General features: G+C 42.4%; 1 protein-coding gene and 1 long non-coding RNA gene across 2 annotated transcripts in view; both read left to right on the forward strand.

Annotated features, from left to right (window-relative positions):
- Positions 1 to 1,555: 1,555 nt before the first annotated feature.
- On the forward strand, positions 1,556 to 4,038 carry LOC120930890. The gene is made up of 3 exons (XR_005747771.1): positions 1,556 to 1,849; positions 3,856 to 3,881; positions 3,999 to 4,038. It is a non-coding gene; the product is annotated as an uncharacterized LOC120930890 (long non-coding RNA).
- A 7,569-nt stretch (positions 4,039 to 11,607) lies between these two features.
- Positions 11,608 to 18,305, forward strand: part of SH2D6 (SH2 domain containing 6) — a 44,940-nt gene continuing 38,242 nt past the window's right edge. Inside the window, exons 1-3 of the mRNA XM_040345964.1 lie at positions 11,608 to 11,679; positions 11,768 to 11,876; positions 14,788 to 14,846. Coding sequence (XP_040201898.1) covers positions 11,840 to 11,876; positions 14,788 to 14,846 — 96 coding nt within the window. The 5' untranslated portion in view covers positions 11,608 to 11,679; positions 11,768 to 11,839. The remainder of the gene's footprint in view (positions 11,680 to 11,767; positions 11,877 to 14,787; positions 14,847 to 18,305) is intronic.

Consider the following 18,305-nt stretch of genomic DNA (forward strand, 5'->3'; position numbering starts at 1 on the left):
CTTTTAAGTTTTTGGATGTAACATGACAAATTGTGGAAAATTTCAAGGAGTATAAATACTTTTTCAAGGCACTGTACAATAGTTTACCGTATTTTCCGGCGTATAAGACGACCCGGCGTATAAGACGACCCCCTAATTTTCCAGGAAAAAATTTGATTTTGGGATATACTCACTGTATAAGACTACCCCCTTCTTACTGTCTTTCTGGAAGCTGAGGGGGAGCCAGAACCGCTGACAGAAACAGGCTTTTTCAAATCTCACTGTGCCATTACATTACATTACTCACTGTGCCATTACATTACATTACTCACTGTGCCATTACATTACATTACTCACTGTGCCATTACATTACATTACTCACTGTGCCATTACATTACATTACTCACTGTGCCATTACATTACATTACTCACTGTGCCATTACATTACTCACTGTGCCATTACATTACTCACTGTGCCATTACATTACTCACTGTGCCATTACATTACATGCCCAGACTGTGCCATTACATTACATGCCCCCACATTGCCATTGTGCCATTACATGCCCCCACATTGCCATCACTTGCCCCCACTGTGCCTGAACTTGTTGCCCCCCCCCCCCCCCAGTGCATTAACACTCACTTTTTTCCCCAGCGCTGACAGTCCCCCATGCTGCGATCGCGATCGTGAAGGATTTCAAAGCCGCGCCTTCACTGCAGAGTGTTCTGTGATAGGATGAACAAAAATCTTCCCAGCAGCGCCTCTGTTATGTTTCCCGCCTATCACGGACGTCTTCTCATCTCGTCCGAGGATGAGAAGGCATCTGTGATAGGAGGAACAAAGAACAGAGGCGCTGCTGGGAAGATTTTTGTTCATCCTATCACAGAACACTCTGCAGTGAAGGCGCGGCTTTGAAATCCTTCACGATCGCGATCGCAGCATGGGACACTGTCAGCGCTGGGAAAAAAGTGAGTACTGAGACTGTACCCGGCGTATAAGACGACCCCCGACTTTGGATGCATTTTTTTGCATCCAGAAAGTCGTCTTATACGCCGGAAAATACGGTACATGTGAGAGTCTGTACACAATAGTGTACCATACCTCCCAACTTTCTGGGATGGGAATGAGGGACACCTATCAGCAAAAGTATGCAGACATAGGACACACCCCTTGCCACGCCCCCTTAAAGGAGAATTGTACAAAAAAATAAGATTGGTTAAACCCACAAGTGCTTTTTTTACCACTACTATTTCTTTATATTGGCTTTTGGAATTTACAAATGCAGCAATTTAGAAATCAGATGAAAGGTTTAGTGCTGGGAAACACTTTTTGATAGATAAAAAGTGCATTTTATATACATCTGTATAGATCAGACCAAAATGAGGGACAAATGAGGAGAATGAGGGACAGAGGGACATTGCTCCAAATCAGGGACAGTCCCTCGAAATCAGGGACAGTTGGGAGCTATGTGTATACAATAGTGTACACGTGAGAGTCTGTATACAATAGTGTACATGTGAGAGTCTGTATACAATAGTGTACATGTGAGAGTCTGTATACAATAGTGTACATGTTCCCTGCAAGGCATGCCAGTCTAATTATTCAAATGGTGCTTATGGCTGATATCTTCTGCTTCCTCTTTGTCAGAACTAGAAGATGCAAATGAGATAACAATGGACATTGTGCAGAAACAAGAGAACACACAATACCAGGTCATATCACACTCTACACACTTACTAACATGTAAATAGACAGAGGGCTGTCATAGAGTGCGGAGCAGAGGGAGCCATCGCCTTCCATACACAGGTACATAGAGTACACAGGGAGAAGTAGGGCTCCTCCGCACTGGCTGCTGCCATCTCCTCCAAGGTGAGACCCAGTATTATTATGTCTTCTTCTAGCTCTATGTGTTCTTACAGCAAGGACAGCGGATTGCTGATAAATTCAGGAATTATACGGCTTGGCAGGACTCCTGAAAAATAGTTTTGAATCAGTGACTTGGAAAGTATCAAAGCCAGAGCATCAGCCTGTGACAGCCAGATGACTAGCATTTTCAGAAGAATGAGTGAGAGGTGGCAGCCTGCATCTGTAAGTACAGGCTTTACTTCAAAACCTAAATAGGTATCACTTTATTTTGTAAATCTTAAAGCCCAACTCCAGGAATTGGATCAAATCTACCATTTTAGTCAAACCCCCCCCCCCCGCCCCCATACTTCAAGGGGTAAATGTTTGTTATGTCTATGGAGTAGAGCAGTGGGTTCTCAACTCCTGTCCTCAGGACTCACTATCAGGCCAGGTGTGCAAGATAACTGAAATACATCAAAGGTGATATCCTGTTAGTAGGTCCTGAGGACAGGAATTGAGAACCACTGGAGTAGAGGAACAGGCAGGATTACTCACCCCCCCCCCCCCCCCCCCCTCTGGCCAGCTCCAGCACTGCCCTCTTTTTCTTTATCCTGGTACCCCTAGATATAACAAGCATTTAAAGCGGGAGTTCACCCTAAAAAAAAATTTAGGATTAGATTGATGCTCATTTTGTCTAGGGGAATCGGCTAGGTTTTTTAAAAACGAAGCAGTACTTACCGTTTTAGAGAGCGATCTTCTCCGCCGCTTCCGGGTATGGTCTTCGGGACTGGGCGTTCCTTCTTGATTGACGGGCTTCCGACGGTCGCATCTATCGCGTCACGAGTAGCCGAAAGAAGCCGAACGTCGGTGCAACGCTATACGGCACCTGTGCATCGACGTTCGGCTACTTTCGGAAAATCGTGACGCGATAGATGCGACCGTCGGAAGCCTGTCGGAAGACTGTCAATCAAGAAGGAACACCCAGTCCCGCAGACCATACCCGGAAGCGGCGGAGAAGATGTATCTCTAAAACGGTAAGTACTGCTTCGATTTAAAAAAAAATACCCGATTCCCCTAGACAAAATGAGCATCAATCTAATCTTAAAAAATGTCATTTCCGGGTGAACCTCCACTTTAACATGTTTATTATATGTTATGTTATGTTTATCGTATTATGAGGTTATTCACAGTTCATTGTATATTACCAGGATGTGTTATGTGGGGGAGGGGTGGATTTCTCACTTTTTCTACTGTGGATCACCTCATATTATGATAAACATAACATATGATAAACATGTCCAAGCTAGATATGTAAATAACCTGTCACTCAAAGCAAGGAGAGAGGAAAGGACTTTTTATTTAGACAGGGTTTTATCTGGAAGTCTGTTAATTTTCACTGAACAATAAAAGAGGATTGCTCAGAGCTGCATTAACTCTGTGTGGCAAGACTGGGCACAGATGATAGGAAATCTTATACTCTACATTGCCGCCTAGGTGGAGAGGAGGAGTCGCATAGGTGGAAGCAGGAAGTGGGAGAGGAAGTCCCACTCAAAACGAAGCACCCACCCCACAAAAATTACATGCCAAATGTGCCATGTACAGGGGGGAGGAGCGCTTAAAGCGGAATTTCCAATTTTGGGACGAACTCCGCTTTAAATGTTAAATTTTATTGAGAGAAAAAAAGCATTTCAGCTTCCCTGTTGGTCCTGTGATGGGTGGGCTGATTGACCATAAACAAGTCTCGGTGGGAGGGCGCAGGACCACACTTGATTTTTCCAGGAACATTTAGGATCCGCATGTAAATTCAGTGCTTATATCTCTAGATCTGCTGATCATTTGTTTCTAAAGAAAACTTCTACTTATGCATTTTTCACGTTTACTTTTAAATTGCCTAGGTTTGGGAACTTTGTTGGTGTACTTTAAGTGCAATCACAGCTTGATAAATTAGGCCCTGTAGAATTTATACCGTTAAATGTCTCTGCCATCATACTGTGCATTCCAATAACAGTTATTATTCCCTTTTCATTCAGAATATGTATGGGAGCAACAGAAAACTGTAAGTATATATTTATATATGGTTATGTTATAATTATGTTCTGATCTTTAATATTATCTGGTTACTGTTATCCGTACACCATGTATTACAACCCACATACTGTGTTTCTTCTTTCAGGTCTTGTCTGCCTCCACAGCCTCTGTGCAGATATGGTAATATAAACTTAAAGCGTGACTTCACTCATTTTTTCATCTTTCCATCTATTAAATCTTCTGCTCTTGTTGTTTTAAGAGAGTAAAACATTTTTTTCTGCCCGTAAATACAAGCCTCATACACACGATTGGACTTCCATCTGACTTTTCCGTTGGATTTTTGTCCGAAGTGGCGTTGGCATTTTAAGCACAACATTCACCAAACCACGTGGTTTTTCAGCTCTTTACCGCCACCCTTTGGGCAACTTCTGCTATTGTCTGATGTTTAGCATTGGTTCTGAGCATGCGTGTTTGAACTTTGGATTTTAGTCCGATGGACTTGTGTACACACGATCGGATGATCCTCCATTGGACATTTGTTGTCGGAAAGTTTGGGAGCATTCACAGCGAATCTTTGTCCGTTAAAAAACAAAAAAACAATTGTCTGATGGAGCATCGGATTGTCCGATAAAACACGTCTGTCGGACCGTTTTTGTCAAAAAGTCAGATTGTGTGTATGGGCCTTTACTTAGGCTGGATTCACACCCATGCAGTTTTAAGCCTTGTACACGCGATCAGACTTCCAACCAACTTTTCCTTGGATTTTGGTCCGAAGGGCGTTGGCCGTGAACTTGTTCTGCATACACACGGCCCAACATTTTCAGCCAACATTCACCAAATCACATGTTTTTTCAGCTCTTCACCGCCACCCTTTGGGCAACTGATGTTTAGAATTGGTTCTGAGCATGCGTGTTTGTACTTTGGATTTTAGTTGGACGGACTTGCGCACACACGATCGGATAAACCTATGTCACAGATTTATTGCCCAACAATTGGTGAGCATGAAAAGCCAACTTTTGTTGTCGTTAATTCAGCCAATAATTGTGTGATGGAGCATACACACGGTCGTATTATGTGACACAACACGTCCATCAGACAATTATTCCATAAAGTTGGATCGTGTGTATGAGGCTTTAGTGCCACCCTTTGGGCAACTTCTGCTATTGTCTGATGTTTAGCATTGGCATAACTCCCAACTTTTCAACTTCAGAATGAGGGACAAATGAGCGGGGGGGGGGGGGGTTACACGGATCAAAGTTGGGGGGGTTTGTCGCCAATCGCGGTAATCGGGGGGTCAATAGCACTGCTCGTGGGACCGCGGGATTTACCGCGAATCGCGGGACATTGCCGCAAAATCTGGGACGGTTGGGAGGTATGCATTGGTTCTGAGCATGTGGGTTTGAACTTTAGTCCGATAGACTTGTGTACACATGATCAGATGATCCTCCATTAGACATTTGTTGTCGGAAAGTTTAGGAGCATTCACAGCAAATATTTGTCTGTTAAAAAACCGAAAACAATTGTCCGATGGAGCATACAGACGATTGGATTGTCCGATAAAACACGTCCATCGGACCGTTGTTGTCAAAAAGTCTGATCGTGTGTATGGGCCTTCGTACAGCCCACTTCCTGTTTCTTGTCTGGTAAAAAGCCTAGGCTTATAACATCATGCACGACTCTCTCTCTCTCTCTCTCACTCTTGTGAGAGTTTGCCAGGAAGGAAGGGGAAATGAGTCCTAAGAGGGCCAATGAGAGCTTCAGGGCTGCAGAGCTGGAGGTGTGCCTCTGTGTAAATCCAGGATGTGAACAGGCAGCAGCTTCAGCTGCCCACAGTTAAAATGGCTGCAGCCAGACTTAGTGGAGGGAGATTTCTTCAGCATATTTGGCAAGTACAGAATTACAGTATATATAAAATAATATGCAAAGTGGTTGGAGGGAAGCTTCAGAATGGCAAAGATGTTTTTATTACAAATTATGTGAGCAGACTGCAGTTCCTCTTTAACTGGCTTTTAGTCATCAAGAGTACTGTATATTAGGCCATCTAATGGTGTAAATGTGTTTTGTAATGTTATGGTGTGTGTAAAGGCAAAACCATTTTTTTTTTTTGGATACAGTAAGGAAGCGTTAGACCCCCTGTCATGATTTATAGAGGTCTGTGCCCCTGCTAGAGAGAATAGCCCCTCTATTTGTCCTAAAGACTATTCGCACCAAAACAGAAGGTAACAGAATATCTTATTCCTTTTTGTGGTTGTGAATGACCCAAATAGGATGTATAGCACCAAATCCCCAATATTGTAAAAGACAAGGGGGCAGATCCACATACATACACTGCGCCCGGCGCAGATGTAAGATACGCTACGCCGTTGTAACTTACCTGGCTTTGGTTTGAATCCTCAACGAATTTGCGCCGTAAGTTACGGCAGCGTAGTGTATCTCTCGCGGCGGAATTCAAATTGGGCGGGTAGGGGGCGTGTTTCATTTAAATGAAGCGCGTCCCTGCGCCGAACGAACTGCGCATGCGCCGTCCGTAAAAACTCCCAGGGTGCATTGCTACAAAAGACTTTGCAAGGACGTCATTGTTTTTAACGTGAACGTAAATGGCGTCCAGCCCCATTCACGGACAACTTACGCAAACAATGTAATTTTTTTTAAATTAGACGCGGGAACGACGGCCATACTTAACATTGAGTACGCCACCATATAGCAGCTTTAATTATACGCCGGAAAAAGCCGAACGGAAACGACGTAAAAAAATGTGACGGCCGGTCGTACGTTCGTGAATCGTCGGAAATAGCTAATTTGCATACTCGACGCCGATTACGACGTGAACGCCACCTAGCGGACGCCGAAAAATTGCATCTAAGATCCGACGGCGTACGAAGACATACGCCTGTCGGATCTAACACAGATGGCGTTGTATTTTGTTTTGTGGATACCAAAACAAAGATACGACGCGCAAAATTCGAAATTACGCAGCGTATCAAGAGATACGCCGCGTAATTTCTTTGAGGATCTGCCCCAAGGAAGGAAGAAATGGTATTTTTGGGTGCAGAAATGCAATATATCAAGTAAATTATATTAAAATATTTTTATTTTGAACAACAAAATAAAAACAATAGCACGATGATTTGTTGCGATTGTTTGGATTGGCTATAGTGGGGAGAGGTAAGGGGCTGCACCTTTGGGAGTGGGAGTGGCACATGCAAAAAATTTGATTGATGATATGTATTTTTATTATAAGTATTGTGACCCATGTATATTTGTTTTTAGTATTTTTTAGAAGGCTTGTACAACCTAATTGGACAGTTTTCCCTTTGAAGAAGCCCGAATTAAGGGCGAAACATGTCGGGAACACACTTCATCTGACTGTCCCATTAATTGTATTCTTGTACTACCACTTTTATTTTTGTTTTTATTTTGTTGTTCAAAATAAAAATATTTTAATATAATTTACTTGATATATTGCATTTGTGCACCCAAAAATCCCATTTATTCGTTCCTCAACAGAATATCTTACATTTTGGAGTTGTCATGAAATCTTCCAATGGGGACCTGTTCCATAGCTCCCAACTGTCCCTGATTTCGAGTGACTGTTCCTGATTTGGAACAAAGTCCCTCTTTCCCTCTCCTCATGTGTCCCTCATTTTAGTTTGATCTATATAGTTATATTTATCTTTCAAAACATGTTTCCCAGTGCTAAACTTGTCATCCAATTTCTAAATTGCTGCATTTGTAAATTTGAAAGGCCAATATAAAGGAATAGAAGTGGTAAAAAAAAACACTTGTGGGTTTAATTAATATTTTTTGTATAATTCTCCTTTTAGGGGGCGTGTCAGGGTGTGTGTCCTATGCCTACATATTTTTTCTAATAGGTGTCCCTCATTCCCATATCAAAAAGTTGGGAGGTATGCTGTTCTGGTGACAACTCTCAAAGATAGGCATTCCCTTAGAGCCCTTTCACACTGGAAATGCCTATAGCGGAGCGTTAAAATAGCGGTAAATTACTGCGATGTTGCCGCGTTTTTACTGCGATTTTACCGCGTTTTTACAGCGTTTTCAATTCATTTCAATGGAGAGGGGCATTTTATGAGCGTTTTAATAGCACTATTTTTACCGCGAAAACGAAACGCCGCAAAAACGCACCAGTGTGAAAGGGCTCTTAAAGAGGAAGTAAACCCTCCATAAAGGAAAAAAAAATACCCTGCAAGACAAAGACATAATGGGCTAGTATGCATAGCATACTAGCTCATTATGAAGTACTTACCTGAGATCGAAGCCCCTCAGCTGTCCTCGTTCGCCTCCTCCGTCGCCGCCATGATACCCGGAGTGACTTCCGTGTATTGCTGCTCCAGTGCTGTAACTGGCTGGAGCCGCGATGACGTCGCATACGCGCGGGAGCTGGCCACTAACAGCATGTCCCATTCACTAACGGCACGCTTAGTGCGCCTGCGCCGTAGACAACGGTGCTGTCTTTTCTGCAAATATCTCCTAAACCGTGTAAGTTTAGGAGATATTTGTTGCACCTACAGGTAAGCCTTAACTTAGGCTTACCTGTAGGTATAAGTGATCTGTAAGGGTTTATAACCACTTTAACTTTCTAGAGATTTCCTCGTTTCTCAAGTAAATCATTGTTTACATGTACTCATTGTTCAGGACTAGTTTTCTGATAATGACAATGGTGGACCAAGCCTGCCCAATGTATATCAGCACAAGGCCTGTAATAAGACATAGTGAGCCCTGGTGTCCCTATGTCCAGGGAACAGGAAAGACTGCACTATCATGTGACCACTGTGATTGGCTGTCACAGGTCACATGATCCATGGACTCCTGATCATTACTAGAGACCATGGGCTGTCTATGACAGCTCAGTCACAAGGCTGGGAACACCTCTGGAAACTCATGGAAGCATTGTTGAGGGGTGTTCAAAGCTCCCAACTGTCCCCAATTTGGAACAACACCCCTCTGTCCCTCTTTCCTGCTCATTTGTCTCTCGTTTTGGTCTGATCTATATAGTTGTAAAAAAAGTGTGTTTTTTTTGTATAGAAAATATAGGAAAAAGTGCAGCGCAAAACTTTAAAAAATAATATACTAGTGTTATGAATATAGTGACAAAAATATATGCATAAATATATATATTATTAATAATCCAAAACGGAACAGAATCCAGAAGTGCCTGATGTAAAATGAATCTTCACCACGTGATAGCACACCAAACTTAAAGTGATCCCTCCACCGCTAGAGATGGGTACTCTCACCTTCGCAAGTGGACCACTGAATTAACAGATGGTCAATTAAGCAGGTATCACAATAACCAGGAAACCAGGCTGATGAATCAGATCCTCATAAGGCAACCAGAACTCATGGATAGGAACATGGAAAAAGATATCACAGAACTAAGTGCTCTCTGTAAAACTAGGTACATTTTATTCACAGGCTTAAATAATCAGGCTACTCACATTTGGCCAGACAAAAAACGGCATGTCAGAAGTACAATCGTCTGTAAACCCCCGGGGGTTTAGGAGCCTGTTACTACGTCGCTCATCTGCCATCCATGATACACAGACGATTGTACTTCTGGCATGCCATTTTTTGTCTGGCCAAATGTGAGTAGCCTGATTATTTAAGCCTGTGAATAAAATGTACCTAGTTTTACAGAGAGCACTTAGTTCTGTGATATCTTTTTCCATGTTCCTATCCATGAGTTCTGGTTGCCTTATGAGGATCTGATTCATCAGCCTGGTTTCCTGGTTATTGTGATACCTGCTTAATTGACCATCTGTTAATTCAGTGGTCCACTTGCGAAGGTGAGAGTACCCATCTCTAGCGGTGGAGGGATCACTTTAAGTTTGGTGTGCTATCACGTGGTGAAGATTCATTTTACATCAGGCACTTCTGGATTCTGTTCCGTTTTGGATTATTAATAATATATATATTTATGCATATATTTTTGTCACTATATTCATAACACTAGTATATTATTTTTTAAAGTTTTGCGCTGCACTTTTTCCTATATTTTCTGTATCTCCCTGGATTTTGTGATTATCCTGTTGTGTTCAGCTGGCATTACTGGTGATCAGAACCCTGGGGGTCTGTTTCACTTGAAATTATTTATATACACTTATTTTGATCTATATATTTGCGCTGATTGCACCTTTGTTTTTTGTATACTTGTGTTTTCTTTGTATAATTCTCCTTTAAGGGGCGTGGCAGTGGGTGTGTCCTTTGCCTTCATACTTTTGCTAATATGTGTCCCTCATTTTCATCTCAAAAAGTTGGGAGGTATGACAGTAAACACTGACACTGACTGACCACTCCCCCCCCCCCCCCCAAAAAAAAGCCTTGTACAAAATGTTTTATGTATATATATATATATTTATATATATATATATATTAGGGCTGTGCAAATTAACTTTTAATTAATCGATTAATCTTTAATTTTTTTGATCGATCAAAATCTTTTTGATCGATTAATTTTTTTTTGATTGGTACTCACCTCTCCGCCGGCTTCCGAGCCTTCAGGGAGTTCCGTCGAAGATCCAGTAACGTCACGGACACCGGCGGGGCTTGCCGTGACCATCTGAAGGGCTCCTTTGCTGTGCCTTCATATCTGCATGCTGGCCGGACCTTACTATCTGCCACACGCACGGGCTGTTAAGCCCCATACACACTATCAGTTTTCCTGACAGTTTTCTCTTCAGGTTTACCAAAACCATCTAATATGAGGTCAAACCTCAAGAGTTTCAATTTGTATGCAATCAGGCAGGCCCTTGCACTACATGGTTTTGGTAAACCTGAAGAGAAAACTGACAGGAAAACTGATAGTGTGTATGGGGCTTTACACTTCCCTCTATCACTTCCCTCTATCGACCTGGGATTCTACAACCATCCACTGGGAGTTGTGATAGTTTCCTTCATGGGACATCTACATGCCAACGGACTGATGTTAACCTCTCCTCATCTGGATTCAGCAGTGGTATCGTTGTACACATTTTTATACCAGTATCATACTTAGCTACATGTTTTTATGACTGCTTTTGGTACCGTTTGGTATTACTCGCACCATTTTTACAGTTTATGTAGCTACATCCATTTTATCTCCAGTGCAATATTTATTTGGTTACCTACTTGAGGACTATGAAAGTTTTAATGCTATTCCAATCGAGCGCTGCCTTTGTGTGTTTTTTGTATCCTGCTATCCATTTTTCCAGTTGTTGGTAGCTGCACTGGGAATCAGCCTGCAAGGAGATCAGCTAAAAGTAGTTGGATCTGTATGTGTGTTATAATTAATCGAAATTAGTCGATTAATCGATTAAAAAAAAAACGATTAATCGAACAGAAAAATTTTGATCAGTAACAGCCCTAATATATATATATATATATATATATATATATATATCTCTCTCTCTCTCTCTCTTTATATATATATATATATAGTAACAAACAATAAAAAATAATACATTGTAAAAAATAAAATTGTAAAAAAAAAGTCCTCATCAGTGTCACCTGTCAGTGTCCAAAGTGCTGCATATTAGTGCCACTGTCACATGACATTAAAAAAGTGGTATCGGTGCAACCCTACTATGTACAGCACCCCGGCTTCACTTCCCGCCAGCCATGACCTGCCTGCATTGCATTGAGAAGCGCAAAGACCCAGTGATGTCTAAAATAAGGTGTAGAATGAAAACATAAAGTTTTATTTAAACATATTTTTAGCAGGTTGTTGATGGGGGGGAGGGGGACTAGAGAGGGCAGATTTTTTGCTTTAATAATGTGACTAGAGTTGACATAAAGTCTTTGTCTTCTTTTCAGAAAATGAAGTGATCGAGGTAAGCATCTGCTTCAATCCATATACTGCTTTTCTGTGGACGTGTTTTTATATCCACATTTATTATTACCACCTACTTGCTTCTCTAGGAGAGTGAGGAGGACGATTCGGACTTGTATGAAGCCCCTCCATGCGATCTGCAGAGCAGAACATCTCACAGTATGTGGACACCCCAGGACAACAAGAGTGTATATTTAGGTAAAACAAAAAAGGGAGAAAAAAAGGCATAGTACAGTTCCTTGGTGCCCAACTTATATGGCCCAGGGGCTGAGTGCAGCCCTTCAGCACTTATTGTGCTGCCCTCAGACCCCCTGCAGACTGTAGCCTGTGTTTTATTACCTAGGTGCCCACTCAGCCTGGTGAAGGAAAACATTCTTTAGATTGGGTTCTAGACTAGTTGATAAATGGCTTGGATTATTTATTTCACTGTATTCCTATTTTCTGCGCTAACCTTCTCTTTTTTCTATATTTCTTCTCTGATCTTTAACCACTTCAGCCCCAGAAGAATTGGCTGCTCAATGGCCAGGCCATTTTTTGCGATTCGGCACTGCGTCACTTTAACTGACAATTGCGCGGTCGTGCGACAATGTACCCAATCAAAATGGACGTCCTTTTCCCCCACAAATAGAGCTTTCTTTTGGTGGTATTTGATCATCTCTGTGATTTTTTTTGTTTCACAAATTTTATATCTCTGCGATTTTTATTTTTTGGCGCTATAAACAAAAAAAATTGTCAATTTTGAAAAAAACACAATGGGCCAAATCCTCAAAAATCCTGCCTAACTTATCTTTTCCCATTTAAGTTACACTGACTTAAAATTTCTACCTAAGTGCCCGATCCACAAAGCACTTACCTAGAAATTTCAGGCTGTGTAACTTAAATGTCTCCGGCGCAAGGCGGTCCTCTTCTGCAGGGGGCGATGACAATTTAAATGAGGCGCGCTCCTGCGCCGGCCGTACTGCGCATGCTCGTGACGTCATTTTCCCGACGGGCAGCGCGCAAAATTACGTTACGTCGGGCTTTGTGGATTGCGACGGGACAATAAAGTTGCGTCGGGTAAAAAAAAAGTTACGCGCCGGGAAAAAAAATTCAAAATGTAAAAAAAAACGCGGCGATCGAAAAAAAGATCTGTTTTTACAAGGTGTTACTAGTTTACACTTTGTAAAAGCAGAACTAATTTTACGTATGCAAACGTAAACTTACGCAGAAAACACAAAGCTGAAAAGCTTTGTGGATCTCCGTAAGTCCTCATTTGCATACGCAAAGCGACATTTCAATGAGAAATGCCCCCAGCGGCGGATGCGGTACTGCATCCTAAGATCTGACAGTGTAAGTGTCTTACAGATGTCAGATCTTCTGCCTATCTTTGGAAAACTGCTTCTGAGGATCGTTTCCAAAGATAGGCACAGGGATACGCAGGCTGAACAGCAGTTCCGTCTGCGTATCCCTTTTGAGGATTTGGCCCAATATGTTGTACTTTTTGCTATAATAAATATCTCCAATTTTTTTTTAAAAAGTGTTTTTTTTCTCAGTTTAGGCCGATACGTATTCTTCTACATATTTTTGGTAATAGAAATCGCAATAAGTGTATATTGATTGGTTTGCGCAAAAGTAATAGCGTCTACACAATAGGGGATAGATTTATAGCATTTTTATTATGATTATTATTATTTTTTACTAGTAATGGCGGCGATCTGCAATTTTTATTGGGACTGCGACATTATGGCGAACACATCGTACACTTTTGACACATTTTTGGGACCATTGGCATTTATACAGCAATCGGTGCTATAAAAATGCACTGATTACTGTAAACATTAACTGGCAGGGAAGGGGTTAACACTAGGGGGCGCTCAAGGGGTTAATTGTGTTCCTTAGGGTGTTTTCTAACTGTAGGGGGAGGGAACTAGAGGAAATGACAGATCGTTGTTTCTAGCTATTAGGAACTCACGATCTGTCTTTCCTCACAGAACAGGGTTTTGTGTGTTTACACAAGCACGTCCCTGTTCTGCCTGTCATGCTCGCGGCCGGTGGTCATCGTGACCGCCGTTCAAGAGCATCGGCACCCCGCGATGCCTGCTATCCCGCTTAAAGGGACTGACATACAGCTACAGCGGTTTGAGGAATAATGCCGACCTGCCACCGTATAACAAGGGGGCTGAATAGCAGTGGTCTTTAGCAGTGTCAACTGCCCCCAGTCTTTCTCCTGTGGCATTTCTACAATCTCTGACCATCTCTTGTAGCATGCATGGGTTCTTCAGTCATCTCCTGTCCCTGGGGATGAGCACCGGTGTGTTCGCACACTCCACGTGCAGAGCCCGCCAGGAAGTCGGCACGGCGCTGCGCTAATCACAGGCAGGGAGACATTGTCCCGATGCTCGGCTGCAGAGATTGGGAAATGTCTCACTGCCTGTGATTAGCGCAGCGCCGTGCAGACTTCCTGGCGGGCTCTGCACATGTATTGTGCGAACACGCCGGAGCTCATCCCTAGCTCCCTACCTGTCACCTGTCTGCAGGCTCAGACAGCTTTCTGTAGCACTACTATGACAGAATAGTATTTACAGCCCTTTGGTGATGTCAGAGGTCACATTTGGGTGGGGCCCCCGATATCAAGAAAGTTGACCACCATTGGTCTAGTAGGACTTGATATGGCTGCCTTGATAAATACCTTGTGATGGTAATATTATGTACTGATAAACACAGTAGTGATGGTAATATATTATGTACTGACAAATACCTTGTGATGGTAATATATTATGTACTGACAAATACCTTGTGATGGTAATATATTATGTACTGACAAATACCTTGTGATGGTAATATATTATGTACTGACAAATACCTTGTGATGGTAATATATTATGTACTGACAAATACCTTGTGATGGTAATATATTATGTACTGACAAATACCTTGTGATGGTAATATATTATGTTCTGATAAACACAGTAGTAATGGTAATATATTATGTACTGATAAACACCTTGTGATGGTAATATATTATGTACTGATAAACACCTTGTGATGGTAATATATTATGTACTGATAAACAGTAAGAAAACAATCACAATTTATGGCACACGCATATATTTTTTGTTATTTCGTTCAGATCATTCTGCAGGGGGACCAAGTGTACACAAGCCTCCCTTACCAGACAGAATTCAGCAGGTAAATTATTATTTTTAGTGCAGCTAATAACCTCTGTGACTTGGGACTTATCGATTAAAAACAATGAACATTTATTAACCACATCCCTACCGTAGAACGTCATATGACGTCCTTTACTTTAGGGGTGATATCTGAATAATGCCTACAGCTACAGGCATCATTCAGATATCCTTCTTTTCAGGCGGCGATTCTGCGCATCCATAAGAATGATCATAGTGGCGGTTCTGCTGCTTGATCGTTCTTATAGGCGGTTGGAGGGGATTTCCCCGCCCCCTCCCGCCGCCATCCGGTGCTTCTCAGGGCTCTTCTGTGCCATCGGAGGCCCGGAGAACAAATCAGCCGCCGCCGAATGAAGAGCATAGAGATTTTTATCTCTATGACCGTCGGAGGCCTGGACGCCACGTTATGACGTCACGCCCGGGTACCTGGAAATAAACAAAGCCGCAATCGCGGCTGAAAGCATGAGATCGGTGAATTTTTTTTCACGATCTCATGCTTTCCAGCCTGGAGGAGAGATGTGGGGTTTTATTAACCCTGCATCTCTCCATAAAGGGGACCTGTCACACACTATTACAAGGGATGTTTACATTCCTTGTAATAGAAATAAAAGTGAACAAAAAAAATGTAAAAAAAAGTGTCAAAATAAAAAAATTAAGTAGAATTTTTTTAAAAAAAACGCCCCTGTACCCGGTAGCTCCCGCTCAGAATCGAATGCGCACGCAAGTCCCGCTCACATATGTAAACGCCGTTCAAAGCACACATGTGAGGTATCGCCACGTGCGTTAGAGCGAGAGCAATAATTCTAGCACTAGACCTTCTCTGTAACTCCAAACTGGTAACCTCTAAAAAAAATTAAAGCGTCGCCTATGGAGATTTTTAAGTACCGAAGTTTGGCGCCATTCCATGAGTGTGTGCAATTTTAAAGTATGACAAGTTAGGTATCTATTTACTCGGCGTAACACATTATACAAAAAAATTGGGCTAACTTTACTGTTTTGTTTTTTAATTCACGAAACCGTTTTTTTTTTCCCCCAAAGAAAGTCACTTGAAAAATGATTGCACAAATACCGTGCAAGATAAAAAGTTGCAATGACCGGCACTTTATTCCCTAGGGTGTCTGCTAAAAAATAAATATAATGTTTGGGGGTTCTGAGTTCCAGAACTATTCAAGTGCCAGAATAGGCCCGGTATGGAAGTGGTTAAATAACAAGCAAAGGGATCACCAGCCTAGAACATTACCAATGGCAGTATTACAAAGCTTTCAACTGTCCCTGATTTCGAGGGACTGTCCCTGATTTGGAACAATGGGCCAGATTCACGTAGCCCGGGCGCAGCGTAACGTAACCGATTTAGGTTACACCGTCGCAAATTTTCTGTCTAAGTGCCCGATCCACAAAGCTCTTACCTGGAAATTTGCGGCGGTGTATCCTAAATCCGTCCGGCACAAGGCGGGCCAATTCAAATGGGGCGGGTACCATTTAAATTAGGCGCACTCCCGCGCCGGACGTACTGCGCATGCTCCCGGCGCAAATTTCCCGACGTGCTTTGCGCGAAATTATGACGCGCCAACGTTTTGTGAATCGCGACGTGAAAAAAAGACTTGCGCCGGAAAAAATTTTTTTTTAAAAAAATTCAAAAGCGACGCGGGAAAGACGGGTATACTTTTACATGGTGTAGTAATTTTACACTTTGTAAAAGGTGCCCTATCTTTGCGACGGCAAACTAACACTTGCGGCCAACGTAACGACGGGAAAAAGTTTCGTGGACCGCCGTAACTGCTAATTTGCATACCCGACACTGGTTTACGACGCAAACTCCCCCCAGCGGCGGCCGCGGTACTGCATCCTAAGATCCGACAGTGTAAAACTATTACACCTGTCGGATCTTAGGGATATCTATGCGTAACTGATTCTATGAATCAGTCGCATAGATAGAAACAGGGATACGACGGCGTATCAGGAGATACGCCGTCATATCCCTTTTGTGAATCTGGCCCAATGTCCCTCTGTCCCTCTTTCCTTCTCATGTGTATCTCATTTTGGTATGATCTAGATAGTTGTATATAAAATGCACTATTTGTCATTCAAAAAGTGATTCACAATGCTAAACCGTTCATCCAAATTTTAAATTGCTGCAGTTGTATATTTTACAAGCCAGTATAAAGAAAAATATTGGGAAAAAAATGCACTTGTGTGTTTTAACTAATATTTTTTTGTATATATCTTCTTTGAGGGGGTGTGGCAGGGGGTGTGCCCTATTTTTTGATAATAGGTGTCCCTTGTTCCCATCTCAAAACGTTTGGAGGTATGGTAGAAGATGAACATTTGTCCGATGAAATACCGAAAACAATTGTCTGATGGAGCGTTTGTCGGACCATTGTTGTCTAAAAGTCAGATTGTGTGTATGGGCCTTAAAGTGGAGTTCCACCCATAAATATAACATTACATCAGTAGTTTTAAAAAAATGTCATTAGTCCTTTAAGAAAACATTTTTTTTTTTAGATGCCTTCAAAGTGTTGTTGCTAGGCAGAATAGTTAATCTTCCCTCTTCCTGCACCTAGGTGCTTAAGCTTCCTAACCTACACCGCACAGACTCCTGGGAATGTAGTGGGTGTAACTTTCCAGGAGTCTGTGCACTCCCCAGTCTCGAAGAATCATGTGACTTGGACAGTACAGGTGCTGAAACCTGATCTGAAACCTATTACACTGCTTGTGAAGCACTGAGCATGTGCGAGATCTGCAAGGCTGAAATCCAGGAAGTCATACAGTCTGGCTTCATGATGCCCACACTTAAGATGGCCCCAGTCAATTTCTATTTTATAAAGTGTCTAAATGCTGTAACAACCTAACAAAACGGACCTTAGTTTACAGACTAACTTTACTAGAATACATTAAGCTTGTGTATTACAGGGGTATTTATATTTAAAAAGTGAAATTGTGGCCGGAACTCCGCTTTAAGGCTCATAGCATAAACCAGAAGGAAACATTGACCATGGCCTCAGCCTGCAGCCCTGGCTGGGCACAGATGATACCCTTACCCAATAGTATGTAGCAGACACTGATGCTTTTCAAGGGTATACCCTCGTCCTCAGAGCTTCGAGGTGCTTAGATACAATTTTACAAGAATCACATAGAGAAAAAGATTTTTTTTCCATGACATTAAAAACGGTTGTGTGTATGCGGCATAAGGCTTGGGTCTCTGGCTTCTTCCCAGTGCACACCTGCACTCTCTGGCTTCTTCCCAGTGCACACCTGCACTCTCTGGCTTCTTCCCAGGGCACACCTGCACTCTCTGGCTTCTTTCCAGTGCTCACCTGCACTCTCTGGCTTCTTCCCAGGGCACACCTGCACTCTCTGGCTTCTTCCCAGTGCACACCTGCACTCTCTGGCTTCTTCCCAGTGCACACCTGCACTCTCTAGCTTCTTCCCAGTGCACACCTGCACTCTCTGGCTTCTTCCC

This window comes from Rana temporaria, chromosome 3, assembly GCF_905171775.1.
Source record: "Rana temporaria chromosome 3, aRanTem1.1, whole genome shotgun sequence".
Classification (NCBI taxonomy): domain Eukaryota; kingdom Metazoa; phylum Chordata; class Amphibia; order Anura; family Ranidae; genus Rana; species Rana temporaria.